The 25,540-nt window shown below is 40.8% G+C and overlaps 1 protein-coding gene across 1 annotated transcript in view; it reads left to right on the plus strand.

The window, feature by feature from the left end:
• Positions 1 to 25,540, plus strand: part of LOC140482656 (WD repeat-containing protein 64-like) — a 133,852-nt gene that overhangs the window by 17,130 nt on the left and 91,182 nt on the right. Inside the window, exons 4-6 of the mRNA XM_072580159.1 lie at positions 6,842 to 6,948; positions 19,297 to 19,332; positions 22,205 to 22,315. Of these exons, the coding sequence (XP_072436260.1) occupies positions 6,842 to 6,948; positions 19,297 to 19,332; positions 22,205 to 22,315 (254 nt within the window). The remainder of the gene's footprint in view (positions 1 to 6,841; positions 6,949 to 19,296; positions 19,333 to 22,204; positions 22,316 to 25,540) is intronic.

The following is a 25,540-nucleotide window of genomic DNA, read 5'->3' on the forward strand; positions in this document are numbered from 1 at the left end:
TTCTTTACCATTCACTATGCCACCAATTCTGGTGTTGTCTGCAAATTTACTAACCATGCTTCCTAAAGTATCATCCAAATCGTTTATATAAATGACAAACAACAGTGGATCTAGCACCAATCCCTGTAACGCTGCTGGTCACCAGCTTCCAGTCTGAAAAAAAAACCCTTCACCATTACCACCCTTTACCTCCTACCATCGAGCCAACTGTGGCTCCAATTGGTGAGTTCTCCCTGAATCTCATGTGATCTAAATTTATTGATCAGTCTACCATGCGAAACCTTGTCAAAGGCTCTACTAAAGTTCATGTACACAGCATCTGTCACTTTGCCCTCCTATCCTTTTTGGTCATATCCATAACAAATTCAATTGTGTTTGTGAGACACAATTTACCAAGCACAGAGTCATGCAAAGTGTCCCTAATCCCTAATTTGCCTCTCCAAATGCATGTAAATCCTAAGTCTCAGAACTCCCTCCAATAACTTACCCACCATTGATGTTAAACACACCGTTCTCTAGTTCCTAAGATTCTCCTTATGGCCTTTCTTTCAGGGTGGCATGGTAGTTCTGTGGTCAGCACTGATGACCCACAGCCCCAGGGGCCCGGGTTTGAATCCATCTTCAGGTGACTGTCTGTGTGGAGTTTGACCATTCTCCCCATGTCTCCTTGGGTTTCCTCCACTGTCCACAGATGTACAGGCTAGATGGATTAACCATGGAAAATGCAATGTTACAGGGATGGGGTGAGTCTGGGTTGGATGTTCTTTGGAGGGTCAGAATGGACTGAATGGCCTGTTTACACACTGTAGATATTCTCTGAGTCTTAAATAAAGATACAACATTATCCACCTTCTGGCACCTCACTCGTGGCTGTAGATAATAAAAATATCTCAACAGAGTCCCTGCAATTTCTTCCCCAGCTTCCCACAATGTCCTGGAGTATACTTACAGTCATAGAGTCATAGAGATGTGCAGCACGGAAACGGACCCTTCGGTTCAACCCATCCATGCCAACCAGTTATCCCAACCCAATCTATTCCCACTTGCCAGCAACCGGCCCATATCCCTCCAAAACCTTCCTTTTCATATACCCATCCAAATGCCTTTAAAATGTTGCAATTGTACCAGCCTCCACCACCACCTCTGACAGCTCATTCCACACGTGTACCATCCTCTGTGTGAAAAAGTTGCCCTTTAGGTCTCTTTTATATCTTTCCCCTCTCACCCTAAACCTATGCCTCCAGGAAAAAGAAAGGAAAAAACTTTGTCTATTTACCTATCCATGTCCCTCATGATTTTGTAAACCTCTATAAGGTCACCCCTCAGCCTCCAATGCTCAAGGAAAACAGCCCCACCCTGTTCAACCTCTCCGTGTAACTCAAATGCTCCAACCCTGGCTACATCCTTGTAAATCTTTCCTGAACCCTTTCAAATTTCACAACATCTTTCTGATAGGAAGGAGACCAGAATTGCACGCAATATTCCAACAGTGGCCTAACCAATGTCCTGTACAGTCACAACATGACCTCCCAACATTTACATTTAATGCTCTGATCAATAAAGGAAAGCATACCAAATACCTTCTTCACTATCCTATCTACTTGCGGCTCCACTTTCAAGGAGCTATGAACCTGCACTCCAAGGTCTCTTTGTTCAGCAACACACCCTAGGACCTTACCACTAAGTTCATTAGGTCCCAAAGATTTACCTACCTTCATGTTTATTTTAAGACCTCAAGCACCTCCTCTTCAGTAATGACAACTATTTCCAAGACATCAATATTTATTTCCTTGAGTTTCCTGGACTCTATGTCTTTCTCCACAGTAAATACTGATACAAAATATTAATTTAGTATTTCTCCCATCTCATGTAGTTCCAAACATAGATGACCTCATTGATCTTTTAGAGACCCTACCCTCTAGTTGCTCTTTTGCTCTTAATGTCCTTGAAGAATCTCTTCGGATTATCCTTAGCCTTATCTGCCAAAGCTATCTCATATTCCCTTTTTGCCCTTCTGACTTCTCTCTTGCCCCTACACTGCTTATATTCTTCAAGAGATACACTTGATCCCAATTGTCTATATCTAACACACCTCCTTATTCTTCACCAGAGCCTCAATATTTTTATTCATCCTGTTATGGACCAGGCCAGACCTCTCAAAACATTTCATGAAAGTGGTCCAGGCCCTAAGTTTGCTCGTTGTTTTAAGCAGGTATAACACGGATATTCCAGGAGGGATGCAGTTGGACAAATCGCTAGTTTTAAACAAAACAGAATTTAATTACAAGATTACTGAATGAAACACAAGCAAAAGGGAACAGAATGCAAATAACTTAACCTATCTGAAAACACAACAGATCCTCCCAACTTAATGATACTGTTCCTAATACTTGCAACAATCCCCAGAAACACCCCTTGGTGCAAAAGGTAAAATCAAACCCAGGGTCTTACAGATAGAAATCAGCAAGAGAATATCAGCCTGGCTCTTCCTTCTTTGAGTTCAGCAGCTTCAGAACACTACTGTGCTAAAACCCAAACCAATCCAGGGAAAAGCTGAACTGGGAGAACTGGCCACTCCCCTTTCATTGTGCAAGTGTTTTTTTTAAGTCTTGAAAGCCTTTTACCGGAGGCAATATCTGTTAGCTATAGACAATCTGGCCCTGAAACCCTTCAACTTAAACTTCCTGAGTATGTATCTTTTACAACCTCTCTGAAAATAAAACAAGGGCAGAGTAACCTTGTTAAAAGAGCAGCATTGTTACAATACATTGTACCCTATTCCTATCAGCCTTACCCTTCACTCCAGCTGTAACACAATGCTTCTGAACTGTTGTTACTTCCTTTTTGAAAGCCTCCTATTTGCTATTCATTCCTTTATATGTGAACAGTTTACTCCAATCAAATTTTGAACAGTCCCATCTCATATTGTCAACATTGGCCTCATTCCAATTCAGAGATTTTAACTTTTATACAAGGCCTATCCTTTTCCATAACTATTTTAAAACTAATAGAATTATGATCACTGATCCCAAAGTGCTATTCCACTAACACTTCAGTCACTTGCCCTGCCTTATTTCCCAATTGAAGGCCAAGTTTTGTTCCTTTGCTAGTTGGTGTGTCTACATATTAATGAAGAAATTTTGCTTGAATACATTTACCAAAGTCCTTAACACAGTCTCAGTCTATATTTGGAAAGTTAAAATCCACCACTATTATTCTTACATGTATTTGAGATTCCTATATAAATTTGCTTCTCAGTTTCCCATTGTCTATTGGGGGGCCTGTAGTACAATCCCATCAATGTGATCATCCCTTTCTTATTTCTGAGTTCCAACCATACAGCTTCACTGAACAATCCCTCAGGAATATCCTAGGTGCAGCAGTAATGTTTTCTCTAATCAAAAATACCACCACCTTGCCTCCCTTTCTATCTTTCCTACATGTGTAACATCTAAACCTCAGAACACTGAGCTGCCAGTCCTTTTCCCTCCCACAGCCATGTTCTTCTAATAGCTATGATGTCCCACACCCATGTTTGCAAATATGCCCTGAGTTCATCCAACTTGTCAGACTCCTTGCATTAAAATAAATACAGTTTAATTCTTCAGAGTTACCTCATTCTCTGACTTGTTCTTGCCTGTCTTGTCTAATTAACTTGTTCACTTTAAATTCTGAACCGTCCTCATCTGTCTCTCTATTCTCATTACTAGTTAGACTCCACTCCACTCACACCCCCAGCAAATGTCCCCACCAGGATATTGGTCCCACTCCAGTTCAGGTGAATCCTGTCCCTTTTGAACAGATCTCTTCTGCCCCAGAATAGATCCTAATGATCCAAAGATCTGAATCCCTGCCAATGGCACTATTTTCTCAGCCACTGATTTATCTGCCCTACCTTTCTATTCCTACTCTCACTAGGACGTGACACTGACGGTAATCCAGAAATTACTGCCTTTGAGGTTCTGCTTTTTAACCTCCCACCTAAAAGCCTTAACCCTTTCACTAACTTATGTCATTCTTCCCAATGTGTACAACAACCTCCAGTTTCTCACTCTCCCCATGGACAATATGCTGCAACCATTCTGAGACATCCTTGAACCTGACATCAGGGAGGCAACACACCATCCTGAATTCTTGCCCATGACCGCAGAATCACCTGTCTGTGCCTCTGACTGAAGAGTACCCTATAATGATTGTTTATTTGGGGCCTTGCCAAATCCCACTTAACAGAAGATACATTCTTGGTACCCAAGAAGTGCCACATCTCCAGTAGTTATTTATGTACCAGTTTCAGGTGAATCTCCATCACTTTGTAATCACCACAGTTATCAATGGCAGTTCTCACTTGCAGGATTTTCTCTTGTGAAATTTGTACTCATTGTGATGATTAATGTTAGTGATATGGACTTTGAACACTTTTAGTTTTAAACATCCGCCTGTGAATATTCTTTCCCTTTTCTAGCCTCTGATTGGTAGTTGTAAGAGAGTTGAGAATCAGTGAATCTTTCAGCTGTCTGAAATGTAGGACTGAATTTTATCAGAAGTTGGCTAAATGTCAATTTTGTTGAGTTTCACAGAGGGTTTCCTCTCCATGTACCCTAACTTGTTTACTTATGCTATCTTTTCAAATTCATAGCATTATCGGCATGGTGGCATAGTGGTTAGCACTGCTGCCTCACAGTGCCAGAGATTGGGGTTCAATTCCTGCCTCAGGCAACTGTTTGTGTGGAGTTTGTACATTCTCCCTGGGTCTGTGTGGGTTTCCTCCGGGTACTCTGGTTTCCTCCCACAGTCCAAAGATGTGCAGGTCAGGTGAGTTGGCCATGCTAAATTACCCATAATGCTAGGTTTCGATTACTTACAATGTGGAAACAGGCCCTTTGGCCCAACAAGTCCACACCGACCTGCTACCCATTCTCCTACATTTACCCCTTCATCTAACACTGCGGGTAATTTAGCATGGCCAATTCACCTAACCTGCACATTTTTGGATTGTGGGAAGAAACCAGAGTGAAGGGATAAATGTAGGGGAATGGGTCTGGGTGGGTTGCTCTTCAGAGGGTCAGTGTGGATTTGTTGGGCCGAAGGGCCTGTTTCCACACTGTAAATAACCTAATCCAATCTGTGCACCATACCCTTATGACATCCCTGTCATCATATTGTCCCACTCCCTGCAGGTGACACTGCTGTCCAATGCCAGGTTTTGTGCTGCCAGGAGATTAGATTAGATTCCCTACAATGTGGAAACAGGCCATTTGGCCTAACAGGTCCACATCGACCCTCTGAAGAGTAACCCACCCAGACCCATTTCCCTTTGACTAATGGACCTAACACTCCGGGCAATTTAGCATGGCCAATCCACCTGACTTGCAAGTCTTTGGACTGTGGGAGGAAACCAGAGCACCGGAGGAAACCCATCAGACATGGGGAAAATGTTCAAACTTCACACAGATGGTCCCCAAGGCTGGAATCGAACCCAGGTCCCTGGTGCTACAAGGCAGCAATGCTAACCACTGAGCCACCGTGCCACCTCAATCGTAGCACCTTTAAAGCCCAACCGTGCACCCAGTCAAACACCGGCAGTCTGCAGCTACCCTGCACTACAAAGGCAAAGTGGCATCCTGCTTTGCTGACAGGGACCTATAGGTCCTGGTGGACAGGGCTTTGGATGTAGTTGCTGGACGTGGAGCATGCCCTGAGGTGTTGGTGACTGATGGAGTACCAGAGGAGCAAGCAGCAAGCTAGAGTCTCCAGCTGTCATATTGGGAATTGTCAGCATCAAGTTTATACCTGGTGGGTGGGAGAGTGGGAAAACCAGATACCAGTGAGGTGCGATTACATCATAAAGATGCTAATTTGTGCAGACAGGCCTCATGCCACTCACTAATGACATTCTCGTATCACTGTTCGATAGTTGGTTGGAAAGCAGGACATTTTTCTCTGGATATTGGGGACACATCACAACAACATCTCTCTACTGCACCACTCTGCATCCCTCCAGCACAAGACCCCAAACTGTGTGAATTCAGGTGGCATTACCACCACATTTGAAAACGCCCTTAAAAGGATCAGAATCTAGCTCTCCTAAGTAAGACTAAGCACTGGTCAAATTCACTAAAACACTTAGCAATGCTACCTTCAAGACTGTAGATCATTTCCAAAAATTCACTAATTAAATTCATTAATTAGAAAAGACAGTTAGTTATTTCGAGATAAAATAGAGAAATTTGAAATTTTTGCAAATTGTTCTAATTGAATTGAATTGAATTTATTGTCACGTGTACCGAGGCACAGTGAAAAGCTTTGCTTTGTGAGCAAAACAGGCAGATCACAGAGTTAAGTAACATAGATAAGTAAATAATAGGTAAACAGCGGCAAAAGCTAAAACATAGATACAGGCGAATGTTAAGAGTTTGTGAGTCAATTCAGTATTCTAACAACAGTAGGGTAGAAACTGTTTCGAAAGTGGCTCGTGCATGTGTTCAGGTTTCTGTACCCTCTCCCTGATGGTAGAGGCTGTAGAAAAGCATTGCCAGGGTGGGATGGATCTTTGAGAATGCTGGCGGCCTTTCCTTGACAGCAGGCCTGGAAGATGGATTCGATGGATGGGAGGTTGGTCTTTGTGATTGTCAGTTCACCACTCTCTGTAACCATCTGCAATCCTGAATGATACATTTGCCATACCAGGTAGTGATACATCCAGACAGAACACTCTTGATGGCACACCTATAAAAGTTGGCAAGAGTATGCGTTGTCATGCCAAATTTCCTGAGCTGCCTGATGAAGAAAAGACGTTGTTGGGTCTTTGTACTAATTGGAATTTGGTGTTTTGTTTTGACAGAGTTGAAAAGGAGACACGATCATATTCACTGTGTGGTTAATGTGCACCATCTTGATCATTTGTTAGTAGCTACATTAAAAGGGGTTATTCTACTTTATAACAGCCAGGTAAGTCTGAGAGTCTTTTTTTTAATATTGCAAATTCAGGTAACTTAAGATTCATGGAAAAGTAAGTAGAACACAGGTGTAAACTTTTAAAAATTATTTATTGGACAGTTAAAATGTGTGGCATCAGTGATCATCCATACCAACAATAACAATAACAACATATTTATCTAGCACCATTAGCATAATAAAACATCTCCAGGTCTTTCAAAGGAATATTACGAAATAAAGGATGACACTGAATTGCATAAGAAGATGACAGGTCAAATTACCAACATCTTGGTCAAAGCAATAGCTTTAATAGCATATCTAAAATGAAGGAAGCGAGGTAGGGGCAGAAAGGTGTAGAGCAAATGTCCCAGACCTTATAACCAAGGTAACCTGACAATCAGGATTAGAGCAATTAAAATTAAAGATTGAACTTAAAAGTAAAATCATACTGTAGTAGAAGACAAAATAATTTGATTGGGGTGCACTGAATTTGTCCTATTGAAGCAAATTATTCTACAAGCAGAGTATTTGTGTTATTTTACTGAGAAACAAAGACTTAAGGAAACCATTTTCCAACAGAAACAAATTGGGTAGTAGTGTCCATGTTTAGGTGTTGCCTTTTTAGATTAGATTAGATTCTCTACAGTGTGGAAACAGGCCCTTTGGTCCAACAAGTTCACACCGTGGCCATGCTAAATTGCCCGGAGTGTTAGGTCCAATGATCAATCCTGAGGTTAATTCTGAGGAGTGCTCTAACAACCTGGAATATCTTTATTGTTTAAAAATGAGATTGGAGAACAAAAGGCCTAAGTGATTAAAAAGAGTTTTTTTGCAAGGAGATGAATGAACTTTTCATTCAACAGTAAATTAAATAAAAGTGATATCTATTTGTACTTTCTTATCATTTAGCCCAGTACTAACAGTATGTTCCAGAATGTGTTTAAAATATCACTTGTGTCATAAAACTAGTCAAGGCTTGATGATTTATGTGCAATTTTCACTTATTGAATCTTTCACATTCTGATAGAACTGCATAGACTGTTGTCAGTGTGATTTCCAGTATTTATACACATCAATGTGTTTAATTGCATATTTTCCATTATCATATTATTCAGTATTTTATCAAATCACTATTTAATCTGTAATAATGCACCATCTGTTCACATTATTAATTTTCATCTCATAATTTTAGCAAAATACATTAATTACTTTTAGGTGATTTTTATCTGTTGGGCATAATGGCCTTATCCTCTGAGAAATTATCTTCACCTCTAGAAAGGGGCATTTTCGGTCATCTTCAGTACTGAAGTAACCAGTTGTGGAGATTCAATCAATGGTAGTGTTTGTTGAGCTTAACAATGCAGCTTTTTAAGTACTATTTATAAAAGCACATGGATCAGATACTAAGCCAACACATACAAATGACAAGAAAGATCTAGACAGCTTTAATGGACTCATAATAATTACCTGGGATCAACAATATATATCCTGGAATACTGAAAGAACATAGGATAATTTGTGACCGACTGATAATCAGACACTTAAGGAGATAATGCAGAGATAACAGTAGATTAGAAACTCTACCCTGGAAGTACTCGGGGTGCCCTCATAAGAACGGGATACGATGCTCAACTCATCGACTGCCAGTTCCAACATGCCACAGCGAGAAACTGTAATGACCTCCTCAGGACACAGACTCGTGCTGCAACTGACAGGGGACCCTTCGTTGTCCAGTACTTCCCAGCAGCCAAACAACTACGCCATGTTCATTGTGACCTGCAACACATTATCAATGAAGATGAGCCTCTCACCAAGACCTTCCCCACCCATCCACTTCTCACGTTTAAATCACCACCAAACCTCAAACAGATCATTGTTTACAGCAAACTGCCTGGCTTTCAGGACAACACAATACAACCTTTTCACGGTGGACACTGCAAGATGTGTCAGAGTTTCGACACGGATACCACCATTATGCGTGGGGACACCTCCTGCCATTTGCGTGGCAGGTACTCATGTGACTCAGCCAACGTTGTTGATCTCATACGCTGCGGGCAAGGATGCCCTGAGGCATGGTACATTGGCGAGGCCAAACAGTGGCTACAGCAATGAATGAATAGACACCACACAACAATCAACAGATAGGAGTGTTCCCTCCTGGTTGGAGAACACTTCAGTGGTCCAGGACATTCGACCTTGGACCTTCGGTTGACCATCCTCCTCCAAGGCAGACTTCAGGACAGGCAACAAGGGAAAGTGACAGAGCAGAGGCTGATAGTCAAGCTCGGTGCCCATGGGGATGGCCTCAACCAGGATCTTGGGTTCATGTCACACTACAGGCGACCCCATTGCAATATACACAGACACACACACACGACACAGACACACAAACACTCCTAGGCAAAAGTGAGGTCTGCAGATGCTGAAAACCAGAGTTTAGGTTAGACTGGTGCTGGAAAAGCACAGCAGGTCAGGCAGCATCCGAGAAGCAGGAAAATTGATGTTTCGGGCAAAAGCCCTTCATCAGGAATAGAGAAGCACAGACACTCCTACATACACACACTCCTACAGACACACACACTGTCCTACAGACCCATACACTCACGCAGACCCTTTTTCATATGCTCACACATACACTCCCACACTCACACATGCACCCTCTCACAGACATATACCCCTTTACACTCACACTCACACTCACACACATACACACACACTCTCTCACAGACATTCATAAACCCTGCCCCCCCCCCCCCCCCCGCCACCGCCAACACACACCCACATGCATACCTACACATATAAGTTTGTGGGGTGAATTTGTACTTGCATAATTACATTTTACTTTGCTCAAAAACTGCATGAATCCCTGTAAGATTCTGTAAATCCATTTTTTAGATTAGAATCAGTCTGAACATTGGGGCACAGACAGCCTCACACAGGGCACCTCACACCTTCAATGCATTATCTGGCCAACATAGCACCAATTGTTAAAATTCAATTGAGAATGTAACTTTTAAATGTTCTGTGATTTATGCATAGAGTCATAGAGTAATAGAGATGTACAGCACAGAAACAGACCCTTCAGTCCAGGCCAACCAGATATTCCAACCCAATCTAGTCCCACCTGCCAGCACCCAGCATATATCACTCCAATCACTTCCTATTCATATACCCATCCAAATGTCTTTTAAACCAACATGTTCATTTTAAAAGATGAGGGACTTAACAAACAATCCAGGTCTTTGTCAATATATAATTTCAGTTACATCACACTGTAAACATTTGCTATCAATTCTGTGTCTTACAATCCTCAACTCCATAACCACCTGATGGAGCAGTGCTCTGAAAGCCAGTGCTTCCAAATAAACCTGTTGGACTATAACCTGGTGTTGTGCGATTTTATAACTTTGTACACCCCAGTACAGCACCGACATCTCCAAATTAGGATTGTATTCTCCTAGTTTCATTTTTGCCTGTACAATTTCATCTTTAATGTTTATCCCCAAACATTTATTGTTGGTTCCCACTTTTTTTCTCATATAAATGCTGACCTTTGGTGACAAAATCTGAAAGCAATGTCACTTGCCACATATAGGAAAAATTTGGAGTGATATGGGCCAGGAACAGGCAGGTGGCACTAGTTTAGTTTGGGATTATGTTTGCTTGGACTGGTTGGACCAAAGGGTAAATTTCCATGCTGTATGACTCCACAACTCGATATATATGCAGATACCACTCAGCACTATTTCACCACTATCATGTTTGACAGTTCACTGTCTCTAAACTTATAGACTTTTTGTCCAACACTGATATTCAGATGAAGCCATTGGCTTCATTGCTCTCCCTGGCAATCTCCTGAGGCTAAACAAGATTATTTGCAATCTTTGAATTGCATTTGACCCTGAGATGAACTTTGAGCCATATATCCAATTCACTATTAAGATTGCCTGGATCAGCAGCAATCCTCACATGCTGAGTGTTCTCTGATCATATGGAACAAGACTTGCATAATATTCAGCTTGAACTAACATTTGTGCCACACAAGTGCCAAGCATGTTGAACAAGAGAGAATCCAACAATCATCCCCTTGATATTCAATGGCATTACGACCCTGAATTTCCCACTATCAATATCTAGGGGATTACCATTGGCCACAATGTGAACTGCACCGCCAAATAAATATTGTGGCTACAGAGCAGGTCAGAACGTAGGGATTTTTCAGCAAGTAATTACACGCTTGTCTCCCCACTGCCTTTCTATCATCGACAAGGCACATGTTAGAGTGTGGTGGAATATTCTTCACTTGCCTTCAATAACACTTATAAATTTGGCATCATCCAAGACAAAGCAACCTGATGTGGTGCTACATCTAACACATTCAACTGCTGTACCACTGAACAGCGGCAGAAATGTGTATCATAGATAAGATGCACTACAACAGTTCACCAAATCTCCTTCAACAACACCTTACAAATCTGTGGCCTCTACCTCTAAATCGGACAATAGTGGCATGGGAACATTACTATCTGCAGGTTCCCCTCATACCACTGTATGTTCCTTTATTGTCATTGGGTCAAAATCTTGAAACTCCCTTCGTAACAGCACTGTGAATGCACCTATCCCATTGATTGACTGCAACAATTCAAAAATGCAACTCCCACCACCTTCTCAAGAGCAATTAGTGATTGGCCTTGCCAGCAATGCCCACACCCTGTGAATGAATAAAGACATTTCCCATATCTGTCTCTGCCTCAGCTCATCTTCTGCTGAATGCTTCAACAACATTTTTTTTCAATTTTGCATTTATGTTTGATTATTCCATTGTATATCTGGCTCTCCTCCAATATTCAACTAATATCTACCATGAGCAGAACAATAAAAAGTAGTTCACTACACTTAATGTCCTTTCAAGCTTAGTGCCTCATATGAACAATCGTTTGAACCCATTGTAGTTTCTCAAAGACTCCATTTGGAGGTCACATTTGGAGATGTCAGTCAAATGTGAATTGTCAAGCATTCTACTGTAATAATGATAGCTAGTAATAACAGTCATGCAGGGTTAATCCTGTAATAATAGTTCTCAGGCTTATGTCAACAGACATAATAAAAATAGCAATTTTTTTAACACTGCAAAGAGTTTTTCTTTCAAATTTTTAAATGCCAGGAGATGTGATTGCCTTGATTCCTCCCTTTGGCAGGTTCCTTTGACAGCTCAAGGGAATTCATGTTTGCACTTAACAATTGCAAAGAGCAACTGAATTCTACAAAAGGGTACCTTGCCTCTTCCAAGAACACCTGGCCTCTCTAAGAAGAGTCCTGGGACCACGTCTAAAATGGTACCCTACCTTTTCAAAAGGGTTCATTCTCTCCAAAGAACTCCAATATCTTTAGAACATTGCCCACCAGGTCTACCATCCATAATCCCACTAGAAGAGACATGAATATGACTAAAGGCAATTGCACTTTAACATATGCAGTTGCCTTAATCAACCTTGGATATGTAAATTCGAACCAGCCTCTATTCCCTTCCACCTGAGAGAAAAGTCAGAGACTAGGTCCCAGGGCAGATCTTCAAGATTTTATGCCTCAAGTGCATTTTTTGCTCTCTGCAAATGTCTTTGCAAGAATTCAGTCCTAAGGGTACAAACTAGCAACTGATAAATTTGAAACTGATATTGGAATTTTTTCAATCAAACAATTAAAAATTAAATCTTTTCCTTTGAAGTGTGACACATATAATTGTCAGCCTGAGTGAAAGAAATATTCAGATTGGGCCTGAATGTTTTAATTATTATTGATGTCAATTATCATTACCTCTTTGTCTTTTTATAACCGTTTTATATTTCCTTCTTATTGAATACATTGTTGCAACTAGTTTGTTCATTATTCTCTACAAACAATTATTTTACATTGCTGTGTGATTTTAGCACGTTGGTCAGAAGAATATGATAATTGAACTGGAAAACAGATAAGGGACTGAACTGATAGGATGAATCAACTGAGAAGAATTATCTTTCCTTGTATTTGTTCAAAAAATGCAGAAACTTCTTTGATACTGAAAATATGAATACTTCTGCTTTAAATAATAGTTTCTAACATGGCATTTTGTATTAAACCATTAAACATCTTAGCTCTTTTTAATGTTCTGTGTGATCCAGCTGATTTTAGATGAACTATTTTTAACACTTCATTAAAAATTCTTTTGAATAATATTCTTAGCTGACAGTTCAACACCTCAGGTAACACTCCTCTGGCAGCACTTTAACCACTGTCTTAAAATAGCTGTTCAATGGAATTTGAACCCAAAGTTTAATAATGAAATTGTCAGAATCCATTAATTCCTCATCCAGGCTTCTGCACCATTTCCTAGATCCTTTACTCTCTCCTGTTTTCTGTTGGCAGAACCTACCGATAACATTTCTATTATGTAACTGCAAGTGCATTCAATGTGTTATATTAACTCCAACATAGAAATAATTTGTCAGAATACCACCACTGCTTCATAATCAATATGTTACTAATGAGACAAGATATCTGAGTTGGTCTATTTTTAGCCGCAATTATTGAGAAATCTCTCTCGTAATTGATTTCATTGAATTACATAGAATGTACAGTACATAAATCTTTGACCTTTCTCATCTATGGCAGCATTTATCCTCTTATCCTTTTACATTTAATTTTATCAGCATAACCTCTTTTCCCTTTTCAATAGACAATAGACAATAGACAATAGACAATAGGTGCAGGAGTAGGCCATTCTGCCCTTCGAGCCTGCACCACCATTCATTATGATCATGGCTGATCATCCTCAATCAGTGTCCTGTTCCTGCCTTATCTCCATAACCCTTGATTCCACTATCCTTGAGAGCTCTATCCAACTCTTTCTTAAACGAATCCAGAGACTGGGCCTACACTGGGGCAGAGCATTCCACACACCCACCACTCTCTGGGTGAAGAAGTTTCTCCTCATCTCTGTCCTAAATGGCCTACCCCTTATTTTTAAGCTGTGTCCTCTGGCTCGGGACTCACCCATTAGCGGAAACATGTTTCCTGCCTCTAGAGTGTCCAATCCTTTAATAATCTTAATCAGATCCCCTCTCAGTCTTCTAAACTCAAAGGTATACAAGCCCAGTCGCCCCAATCTTTCAACATAAGATAGTCCCGCCATTCCAGGAATTGACCTCTTGAACCGACGCTGCGCTCCCTCAATAGCCAGAATGTCTTTCCTCAAATTTGGAGACCAGAACTGCACACTATGTTACAGATGCAGTCTCACCAGAGCACTGTACAGCTGCAGAAGAACCTCTTTGCTTCTATGCTCGATCCCTCTTGATATGAAGGCCAGCACGCTATTAGCTTTCTTCACTTCCTGCTGTACCTGCATGCTTGCCTTTATTGACTGGTGTACAAGAACACCCAGATCTATTTTGTACTGCCCCTTTACCTAACTTGACTCCATTTAGGTAGTAATCTGCCTTCCTGTTCTTGCCACCAAAGTGGATAACCATAAATTTATCCACATCAAACTGCATCTGCCATGCATCTGTCCACTCGCCTAACCTGTCCAAGTCACCCTGTAATCTCCTAACATCCTCCTCACATTTCACCCTGCCACCCAGTTTTGTATCATCAGCAAATTTGCTAATGTTACTATTAATACCATCTTCTATATCATTAATATATACTGTAAAAAGCTGCGGTCCCAGCACTGATCCCTGCGGTAATCCATTGGTCACCGCCTGCCATTCCGCAAGGGAGCCGTTTATCACTACTCTTTGTTTCCTGTCAGCCAACCAATTTTCAATCCAAGTCAGTACTTTGTCCCCAATACCATGCACCCTAATTTTTCTCACTAACCTCCTATGTTGGGACTTTATCAAAGGCTTTCTGAAAGTCCAGGTACACTACATCCACTGGATTTCCCTTGTCCATCTTCAGAGTTACATCCTCAAAAGATTCCAGAAGATTAGTCAAGCATGATTTCTCCTTCATAAATCCATGCGACTCTGATCTATCCTGTTACTGCTATCCAGATGTGTTGTAATTCAATCCTTTATATGAACAATCCCTCATATGAACATAAAGGATAAAAGCACAAAAACAGGAACAGAAGTGAGCCATTCAGCCCCTTGAGCTTGCTCCATCATTCAATAAAATCATGGCTAAACAGATTGTGACCTAACTCCACTTTAGTGCCCAATAGCCCTGAACTCCTTTATCATTCAAATATCTGCCTAACTCAGCTTTGAATACGCTCAGTGACCCAAAACTATACACAGTACTGTCAATGTTATCTCACCAGTAGCCTTATAGTTGTAACAAGGCTTCACAACTTTTATACTCCAATCCCCTTCCAATAAAAACTGACATGGCATTTGCGTTCCCAATTACGCTTTATTATTGCATGCTAAACATTTAGTAATTTCTGTGAACCTGGGTTCAAATCCTGCCATGGCAGATGGTGGAATTTGAAATCAATAAAAATATGGAATCACAAGTCTAATGATGACCGTGAATCCATCGTCAATTGTTGGGAAAAACCCATCTGGTTCACTAATATCCATCCGTATCTGGTCTGGTCTAGATGTGACTCCAGGCCCACTACAATTAGAGATGGGCAGTAACTGAGCTGCCAGAGGAAGTGGTGGAGGCTGGTACAATTACAACATTTAAAAGGCTGGGTATTGAAAAGGAAGGTGTTCAAGGGATATGGGCCAAGTGCTGGCAAATGGGAGTAGATTCATTTAGGATATCTGGTCAGCATGGATGATTCGAACTGAAGGGCCTGTTTCTATTCAGCTGTTCAGCTCTATGACTCTATGTTTCTAAACACCAGCCTAGTCAGAAATGCCCACATTCTGTGAACGAATTTTAAAAAGAACAAGTACAACCAATTACCTCTGCAGTGCTTCATGATTTAATTAATATTCTTCATTTTTATGCTTCCTGCCGAAATGAACTCTTCATTTTTTTTCACGTTTAATTCAATCTGCCAATTCTTTTCCCAATTGCCAAATCTATTTGCATCCCTTTCCCCTTTGTATCCTCTTCACAACTCACTCGCGCTCTGTCATTGTATCACCAACAAATTTGGCTCTAAAAGAGTTGGTCTGTGTCCAAGTCATGAGTGTACACCACAAATTGTTTAAAGCCATCTTTGATTCTTGTGGCACTCCACTAGTTATAACTTTCTGTTCCGAAATTTATCCATTTAACTCAACATTCTTTCCAGTTAGTCAACCAATCCTTGATGCATGCTAATATAGCACACAAACACCAGAGATTGTTACATTGCACAGACTTCAATTCCATTAGTTTTTACACAGCCTTTTCTCTGATGAGACTGTTAAGTTTCTGAACCATTCTGAAGAAGTCACACAAGACTCAAAACACTTACTTTGTTTCTTTCTTCACAGAAGCTGCCAGACCTATTGAGTTTCTCCAGCATTTTTAATGTTTCTTTTAATGTAAAGTATCTGTGTAATTTGTAAGCCATCTCCTTACTTTCTATTAATTCCTCAGACTCATTTTCGATAGGACCAATGCTCACTTTGTGAACTATTTTTATGTATCTGTAAAACACTTACTATCTACTTTTATATTACCAGCATCAATTTCCCAAACTCTTTTTTTCCCTCTTTATTAGCCTTTTTGTTATTCTTTGCTCTTTTTCTATTCTGACCAGTCTTTTGAATTGCCACCATTTTTGCATAATCCATGCATTTTCTTTAAGTTTGTTATGATCTTTAACATTTCTAGTTATACATGGATGTTGGATCCTTCCCTCGGATTTTTTTTTTGTTTCTCTTTGGCATATACCTAACCTGTGTATTCTGAAATATCCACTTAAATGTTGGCCACTGCATTTAGAGTAACAGTGTTTTACATAATGGATGGAGATCCTTCAGCCCTCTGAACTAATTATCAAGTACCTATCTATTGTCCCATTTTCCACCATTGGGCCTGAAATCTTGTATGCTTTGGCATTTTAAGTGATCGTCTAAGCACTTCTTAAATGTTGTGATTGTTCCCTCCTTTATCACCTTTCAGACAATGAGTTCCAGATATTCAACGCCTTCTGTGTGGAAAAAGAAATCTTCCTTAGACTCTCATAAACTCCTACCTTAGTCTATGCCATCTTGTTATTGATCCCTTCACTAAAGGGGAAGGTTAGTTTCTATCTGCCATAATATCTACCATAATTTTGTACATCTCTATCAGGTTCCCCCTCAGCCTTCTGTGCTTTAAGAAAAGAAAACCCAGCCTATTTAATCTCTCCTCAAAGCTGAAACTCTCTAGCCCAGGATCCTGGCGAATCTCCTCTATACCTTCTCTATCTCAATGTAATCACACCCATCCTATAGTGTGGTGACCAAAACGACACACAGATCCACCACAATCTCCTTGCTCTTGTATTCAATACCTCAATAAATAAAGACAAGTATCCCATATGCCTTCTTCACCAACTTATGCACCTGCCTGTTGCCTTCAGGTATCTGCAGGCAGGTGCACCAAGATGCCTGTGTTATTCTGTACTTCCTACAATCCTATCATTCATTATATACTCCCTTCTTCCCAAAATGCATGATCTCACACTCTTCAGGATTAAATTCTATTTGCCCTTGTTCTGTCTATCTGACCAGCCCACCTATATTGTTCAGTAATTTGAAGATTTCTTCCTTGCTATTTACCATACTATCGTTTTTCGTAACATATACCAACTTACTGAACAAACTGCTTACATTCATATCCAGACCATTAATGTACACCATAAACAGCAAGGCATCTCGCACCAAACTTTCTGGTACACTACGAGAAGTCTCTATTGAACTGAGCTTTAACCTAATTAACCTGAGTGGCATGGTGACACAGTGGTTAGCACTGGTGTCTCACAGTACCAGGGAACCAGGTTTCATTCCAGCCTTGGGCAACTCTCTTTGTGAAGCTTGCACATTCTGTCCATGGGTTTTTCTGAGTGCTCCAGTTTCCTCCCACAGTCCAAATACATGCATTTTAGGTGGATTGGCTGTGCTAAGTTGCCCTGTAGTGTGCAGGCCTAGTGCTTAACCATGGAAAATGAGAGGTTATAGGGTGGGTGGGATGCAGAGGTTCGGTGCAGACTCAATGAGCCAAATGGCCTCTATCTGCACTGTAGGCACTCTTTGATTCTACTTTGCCAGTTTACCTTAACTTTCTGCCTTTGTGCCCTTAAGCCCACATTTTTAATTCAAAATACCAGTCTTGTCTTCCCTTCCTCAAACTAAATGTAAAATGCTGTTATATTATGAGTGCTTGGCGTAAGAGTGCCTTTGCTGTGAGATTATTAATTAATCTTTTCTCTTTACACAATATCTCATCTATTATAGCGAGCTCTCTGGCTGCATCCAAAATGTACTGTTTTAAGGAACCATCCCTAGCACATAAGAAGCATTGAAAGGTAATGGCACAGAAAGAGCCTATTCATCCCGTTGTTTCTGTGTGAAAGTCTGAGCTCCTCATTTAGGTTACCTTTGTCCATTTGATATTTCTCAATCTATGTGTAAATTAAAATTCCCTATGATTAACATTATATTGTTCTGACAAGCTCCCACTATTTACTTATATTGCATCCTATCATGTGATTATTGTTATGGGGCCTACACTACACTCCCACAAGTGACTTCTGCCTTTAACCTGTCTTCGCTGTGCTAATACCATCAATAACTAACAGAGCAGTTGTCCATCTTTTCCTAGCTTCTTGTTCTTTTCAATTGGCATAAGCCCTTCAAATTTCAAGTCTCAATCGATCTCATCCTGTTGCTAATTTTACGTTAAACAACTGTATATTTGAGTTCAAGGTACAAATCGTTAATGCAGATTATGAACATGAGTGAAACCTGAACAAGGCTGATCCATGTGGAACACTCCCATCCACTTCCTGAGTAGATATCCTTTATCAGTATTATCCACTTTCTGTTTTGCAGACATCTACCTATTCATTTGGCTGTTTGTTCCATGACACTGCATACTCCGATGTTGTACATTAATCCATTATATGGCAACTTATCAAGGCCTTGGTGAAAAACTAGATATGCAACTTCAATTGCATTATTATTGTCTATTCTCTGTTACCTCTTCAAAAACTCATTGGTCAAGCAAGACTTCACTGTCTGATTTTCATAATAGATGTAATTCTTATCCTTTAATTTGGGTAGATGGTTCTCTATTTCTTCCCTTAGCAGAGATTCCATTAATTTTTCTAGTACTAATATTAAGATGACTAATATTTCCCTCGACATGCAAAGATTTTAATTAGAAATGTGTTTTTGTGATTCTTTGTAGGCAATCAGTTTGAGTTTTCATTGCTGTTTATGATCTGTTTTCCAGATGAAGCTTCAAACATTCAGTGACATTGGTGTGAGTACCTTCTGTTTCCACTAAAGTGAAATACAACAGCCATATATGTAGTTAGTGGAGCTCTGCTGGAATACCTACTGTCTCTTTCATGTCTGTAGTAGGACTGTTGCCAGCTACAGGTTTTAACAAACACAAAGAATTGTGAATGCTGGAAATCTGAAACAAAAACAGTGTTGGGGAAACACAGCAGGATTGGCAGCACTTATAAAGAGAAAACAAAGTTATCATTTCAAGTCTCGTCTCACTTTGTCAGAACAGTTCTCTGTTTTTTCTCTACAGATGCTGCCAGATTTGCTGTGTTTCACGAGCTCTCTGTTTATGTTACAGACTCTAATGTTGATTTTATACAAATCAAAATTATCCATTATTTAGCTATGGGTCCAAATCTTCCAATGGCAATACATTTGTTTCTATGACATAAATGGGAGTTACACATCTGGACTCCACAGAATGCCCATTGTCGCACATTCCAAGAGAATTGCCCAGGAATTTAAAGATTACACTTGGCTAAATCCCTGAACTTGAAGCCCTCTGAAAGTATCCATCTAAATCAGAGAATTCACAGGTAAAGACTTATCATAGAATCCTTACAATGTGGAAACAGGCTTCTTGGCCCATTGAGTCCACACTGACCCTCTATAGAGCATCCTAGCCCCCCTACCCTATCATCCCGCATTTACCATAGTTAATCCACTTAGCCTGCACCACTGTGGGCAATATAGCATGGCCAATCCACTTAGCCCAGACATCTATGGACTGTGGGAGAAAACTGGATCATGTGGATGAAACCCCCACAGATAGTCAGCCAAGGGTAGAATCAAACCTGGGTCCGTGGTGCTGTGAGGCAGCAGTGCTAACCACTGAGCCAACTTGCTACCTTTAGGGAAGTTAAAAAAAAACTAAAAATCCTATTCTAATTCCTGGATAACTTACCACACACCTACTCTCCCAACTAGACTTGTGCCAGAACCCTTGCACCCCCCAGACTCTGACATAACCCACAAACCTAACCCACAAACCTCTCCCTCTGTGAACCGACAACTGCATTCTCCCTCAAGCCATGAGACCTCTTTCACCCTCCCCATCTAACCCTGCCATGTCACCTGCCAGATATGTCTCCCCAGAACACAAGACTCCCTCTCTTGCTGGTATATGATGCTCCCCTCTCCCTATAACCAGCACCACTCCTCCTCTATAGGTCCTGACAACCCCTATATCACTCCTAGTGAGGAAAGATCTCTCGACCCGAAATGCTAACTCTGATTTCTCTCCACAGATGCTGCCAGACCTGCTGAGCTTTTCCAGCAATTTCCGTTTCTGTGGTATAATGAGATTCATGAATATTGTGAAGATGTAACATAAGAGTAAATTATAATTTAAATCTTAAAAAAGTAATAAGTGCCAATTTTACGTTACAGTACAAAAAGAACATAAGAGGAGGAAATGTTTTGTTGACATAAAAAATAGTTTGGGTGGAGACCCTAGATGCAATGTGATTATAGCTAAGTCCTGCCCAATCTTCAAGTTTGTCCATGTTCATTTGCCAAAGGTCAGAGACAAATCAAATAATGCATTCATTTGATTGTCAGGAGCAAAGTCAAAGTCAGAAGCATCAGATGGGTCAGTGCCAGCAGTTCCGTAAGTCCCATACTCCCAATCCTGATCAACTGAAACTTGAGACAAACACATGCAGACTCCGCTGCTGATGGCTTGGATCGTGGACAAACTGGGCACACCCTCCCTGGGCCAACTGATTCTCAGATGCAGTGCACACTGTATCCATGACCCCAACCTCCCCAGCTCGTGGCCTCCAATACCCCTTCATCACCCTCAGGGTGAGTCTGTAGGTGGCTGTACAGACCAATACGGCTACCAAGGGCTCTGTTACACTTGGGGTTTGTGCTGATCACGGGAAAGGGTGGATGGAGGCACTGATGTAGCACTATGAGCCTTTCACTGTTTTCTCCTGGCTTCTGTTTTTTTTCCCAATGGCAAGTCTCGAGGTGCTTAATGCCTTCCTGGATCCTTCTCGTCCACTTTGGATGGTCTTGGGCCAGTGATTCCCAGGTGTCTGTGGGAATGGTGCCCTCTATCAGTGAGGTCTTGAGAGTAGCCCTGAAGTACTTCCTCAGTCCAGATTGGAATTAAAAAGTCTTTAAAAAGCAGTTTTCCAAAAATCTTTATTCAAGATTTCAAAATTTTGGTCAACAGCGACTGTTTTGTATCAGCAACTCCAAACTTCTATCTGCTTGAGTCGACATGGTAGACATGGTACAACATTCAACCAGTTAGCCAGTGTTTTGAGTTTATAACTGTGAACAGTGCAGGTATGAAGAGTCATATGCAAATCAGACTCAGGGGAACTCAGTGATTTCATGAAGTTGTGAAGAAACCTGAAATGGGGCGTGACTGCCATTTCAGAGCATCCACAATTTAGTAATACTATAGCACCAGCAAATTTGTAGATGACAATGTCCCATTATGTTTTTATGATAATAATCACTCTTTCAATAATATTGCTTGAGGGCTAAGTGTTGGCTGATATCCCCTGCTTTTCATCAAATATCATAACTTATATCCAACTAATCAGGCCAGAACATCAGTTTTTACTTCTTATGACAACTACCTGACTCTGAAGCAAGAGTATTAAACTGAAGCAAGGTTGAACATCTAGATCTCAACTGATTGAGCACTTACATAATAATAATGCTGTGGATTATTTTCAGATCAGCAAATGCTAAATCTGTTTTTTTGAATCCTAGTTAATTTAGAAAGAAATGATTATGTTCTCTGGCAACGAATGAGTAACCATTATGTTTTGTTGACTTTCGATTATTATTGTTTGTAGATATATTTGTTAACTTTCTTGTAGGATGTTTCCCAAGTGACTGGCTGTGATTACCTTAGCCAGTTAAAACGAATTGTAGCTGTTACTGAAACAAGTATTGTTATATGGGATCATAAACCAAAGACTAAAAACCAGGTAAACTTTATTGTTTTGCCCATTGAATGGAGTATTCAGTTGTTTATAGAATCCTAGAGGAAATAACACTCAAGGAATGACTTGGCCCAATGCGTATTTACCAGTACTAAGTAGAAATAGAGCCATTAATTCTATCCTTCCTATTTTTATATATGTAACTTTTGCTGCATCCTTCAGCTCCCATATTAACGATGGCACACAATCAGAAACCCTTAGGGCTTTACCTGTCACCTAGAAACTCTGATTTTGAATAAGTGGTTGAGTGTGTGGGTGTGTTTCAAACCTTTGGTGGACAGATTGGAATTAAAAAGTCTTTAAAAAGCAGTTTTCCAAAAATCTTTATTCAAGATTTCAAAATTTTGGTCAACAGCGACTGTTTTGTATCAGCAACTCCAAACTTCTATCTGCTTGAGTCGACATGGTAGACATGGTACAACATTCAACCAGTTAGCCAGTGTTTTGAGTTTATAACTGTGAACAGTGCAGGTATGAAGAGTCATATGCAAATCAGACTCAGGGGAACTCAGTGATTTCATGAAGTTGTGAAGAAACCTGGGAGTACTTTCAGATTCAAAAATCTGTCTTAATTCCTTCATAGTAGCATATGTTTATACTCTTCAGGCATTACTAATGCACAGAGAATGGCAATGAAATGTATCACCAGTTTATTTTAAGCACAAGGACAGAGAATAGCAGTAAGTCTAACAAAACAAATTCTCAGTGGATTGAAAGATTGAAGAGATCCAGGAGTATAGATGCACAGACATCTAAAAATAAGATTGGAAGGGCAAGGGCCACTCAAGAGACAAATGAAATTCTATTTTTATAGACACAAGGGCATTAACTACAAAAGCAACAAAGGATTATGAATATGAACACGACATTGTGGTACAGAAAGGATTTGGCAGCCAGGATTGTATCCTAGGTTCACTGGAATAATATTGTTGATAAAAGGACATATTTATGATCAGATCTGACAAATTATGCCTTCTGGAGCAGAGAAGGTTCAGAGTACATCCAACAGAAGCATTAACATATTTGAAATTATAAATAGTGAAAGTTTATTTCCACTGATTGAATCTGTACAAGTGAGTGTGAGCATAGAATAAACACTGGGAGCATGTGGGGAGGTAATATGTTTTTAGTCATGTGAACCTTCGTTAGAATAGAGAATGCATTTTCGCAAGTGATTATTGAAGCTAAGACAATGAAGATGTAATTCAATGACTATTTGGCAGGAATATTATTTGCTATAGGAAAGAGCATGGAAATAGACATTAAAAGCAGCAATTTCCATTGTAGAGTGAACCCTGTTATTGATGTAAGACAGGATTTTCCCAAATGAAGTGGGTAGTGGGAAATTTCAATAAAATGTGCCCCTCATACCCAAGTTTTATCCTTCAAGGACTGTTGCAGTGGTGGGGATTTCAGGTGCAGGCTCCAGTCTATTGCACCACCACCAGGGAGCAGATCAGAGGCAAACACGAGGGCAGCCAGAGGCTGAGATGGTTTGGTTAAAAGATCCAGCACATTTCCTTCGAATTGGAACCAGTTGTTTTGTTAAATTTTAGACTAGCCAGCCCTTGCCATTTCCAAACTATCACTTATGCTATAGTTTGGGGTGGGGGGGGGGGGGCACTGTAGTGTAGAGTGCTGAGGGAAAAATGGTTGTTGATAGTTCAGATTAAGTGATCGGAATGTGAGAATGGCAGAGCAATGGCATGTCTGACTGCCAGACTTGAAAGAACAGACAGTCCCACTGGGCTGGGGGAAAGAGAGAAAGGACATGGTGACAGAGAATGTAACAAGTAAAGCTAAAAGAAAGGGAAGGAATGGGAATGAGTTCACAATTTGAAAGGGTTGAACTTAATATTAATTCCCGAAGTTTGTAAAGTGCCTAGTTTGAAGATGAGGTATTGTTCCTCCAGTTTGTGCCGCAATTCACTGGAACACTGCAACATGGTGAGGACAGACAAACGGGCATGTGAGCAGGACGCTGTGTTAAAATGACCAGCTACGGGAAGGTTGAGGTCATGCTTTACACCAGAGGTGTTCTGCAAAGCAGTCACCCAGTCTGTGTTTGGTTTCTCCAATGTGGAGTAGGCCACATTGAGTGCAGCGAATACAATACACAGGATTGGAGAAGGTACAGGCAAAATGCTGCTTCATTTGGAAAGACTGTTTTGGCCCTTCGATAGTGAGCAGGGAGGGGGTGAAGGGGCAAGTGTTGCACCTTCCGCAGTTACATGGGAAGGGGCCTTGGGAATGGGAGGGAGTGGTGTGAGCCATTGATGAATGGACTAAGGTGTCCTGGAGTAAACGATATCTGCAAAATGCAGATGGGGCAATTGGGGGGAAGATGTGTTTGTTTGTGGCATTCTGCTAGAGTTGTCTGAAATGGCAGAGAATGATCCTTTCCATACGGAGGCTGGTGAGATGACAATTGTGAGACCAAGGGGGACCTGATTATGCTGTTGTGAGTGATGGGATGGGTACAAGGGTGGAAACACGGGTGATTGGTGGGATGCGGTTGAAGGGCCTGTCAACCACAGTGGGTGGGAAATCACAGTTATGGAAGAAGAAAGTCACGTCAGCAGCGCTATTTTGGAGGGAGGCAGCATCTGATGCTACGTAGGTGAACAAACTAGGAGAATGGAATGGAGCCTTACAGGATGTAATGTGTGATGATCTGTAATGAGGGTAGCTATGGGAGTGCATTGCTTTTTAGTGGATGGCCGTGGTCAGTTAATTCCCCGAAATGGAGACAGAGAGGTCAAATAAAGGAAGGGAAATTCCAGAAATGAATGATGTGAAAGTTATAGGGATGGAAATTAGAGGCAAAATGAATAAACGTTTCAATGTCTTGACCGGAGCATGAAGTGGTACTGAAGCAGTTGTTGATGTACCAAATAAAGAGTTGTGGGAGGGGACCAGTGAAGTACTGGAACCAGGATTGTTCCACATCCTCAGTAAAGAGGCAGGTATAAATGGGACCCAAGCAGGTGACCGTAGCCACTCCTTTGACTTGTGAGAAGTGAGATGAATTAAAGGAGAAATTGTTCAGAGAAAGAACAAGTTCAACCCGGGAGAGGAGAGTGGAGATCATTCAGGCCTCTGATCAAGGACGAAGCCAAGACTCGCAGAATGGAGGTATAGAGGGATTGGACATGCATGGTAAACAGGAAGCAGTTAAGGTGGAGGGAACTGGAAATTGCCAAGATGGTG

The sequence above is a fragment of the Chiloscyllium punctatum genome, chromosome 11 (genome assembly GCF_047496795.1).
Source record: "Chiloscyllium punctatum isolate Juve2018m chromosome 11, sChiPun1.3, whole genome shotgun sequence".
NCBI classification, from domain to species: domain Eukaryota; kingdom Metazoa; phylum Chordata; class Chondrichthyes; order Orectolobiformes; family Hemiscylliidae; genus Chiloscyllium; species Chiloscyllium punctatum.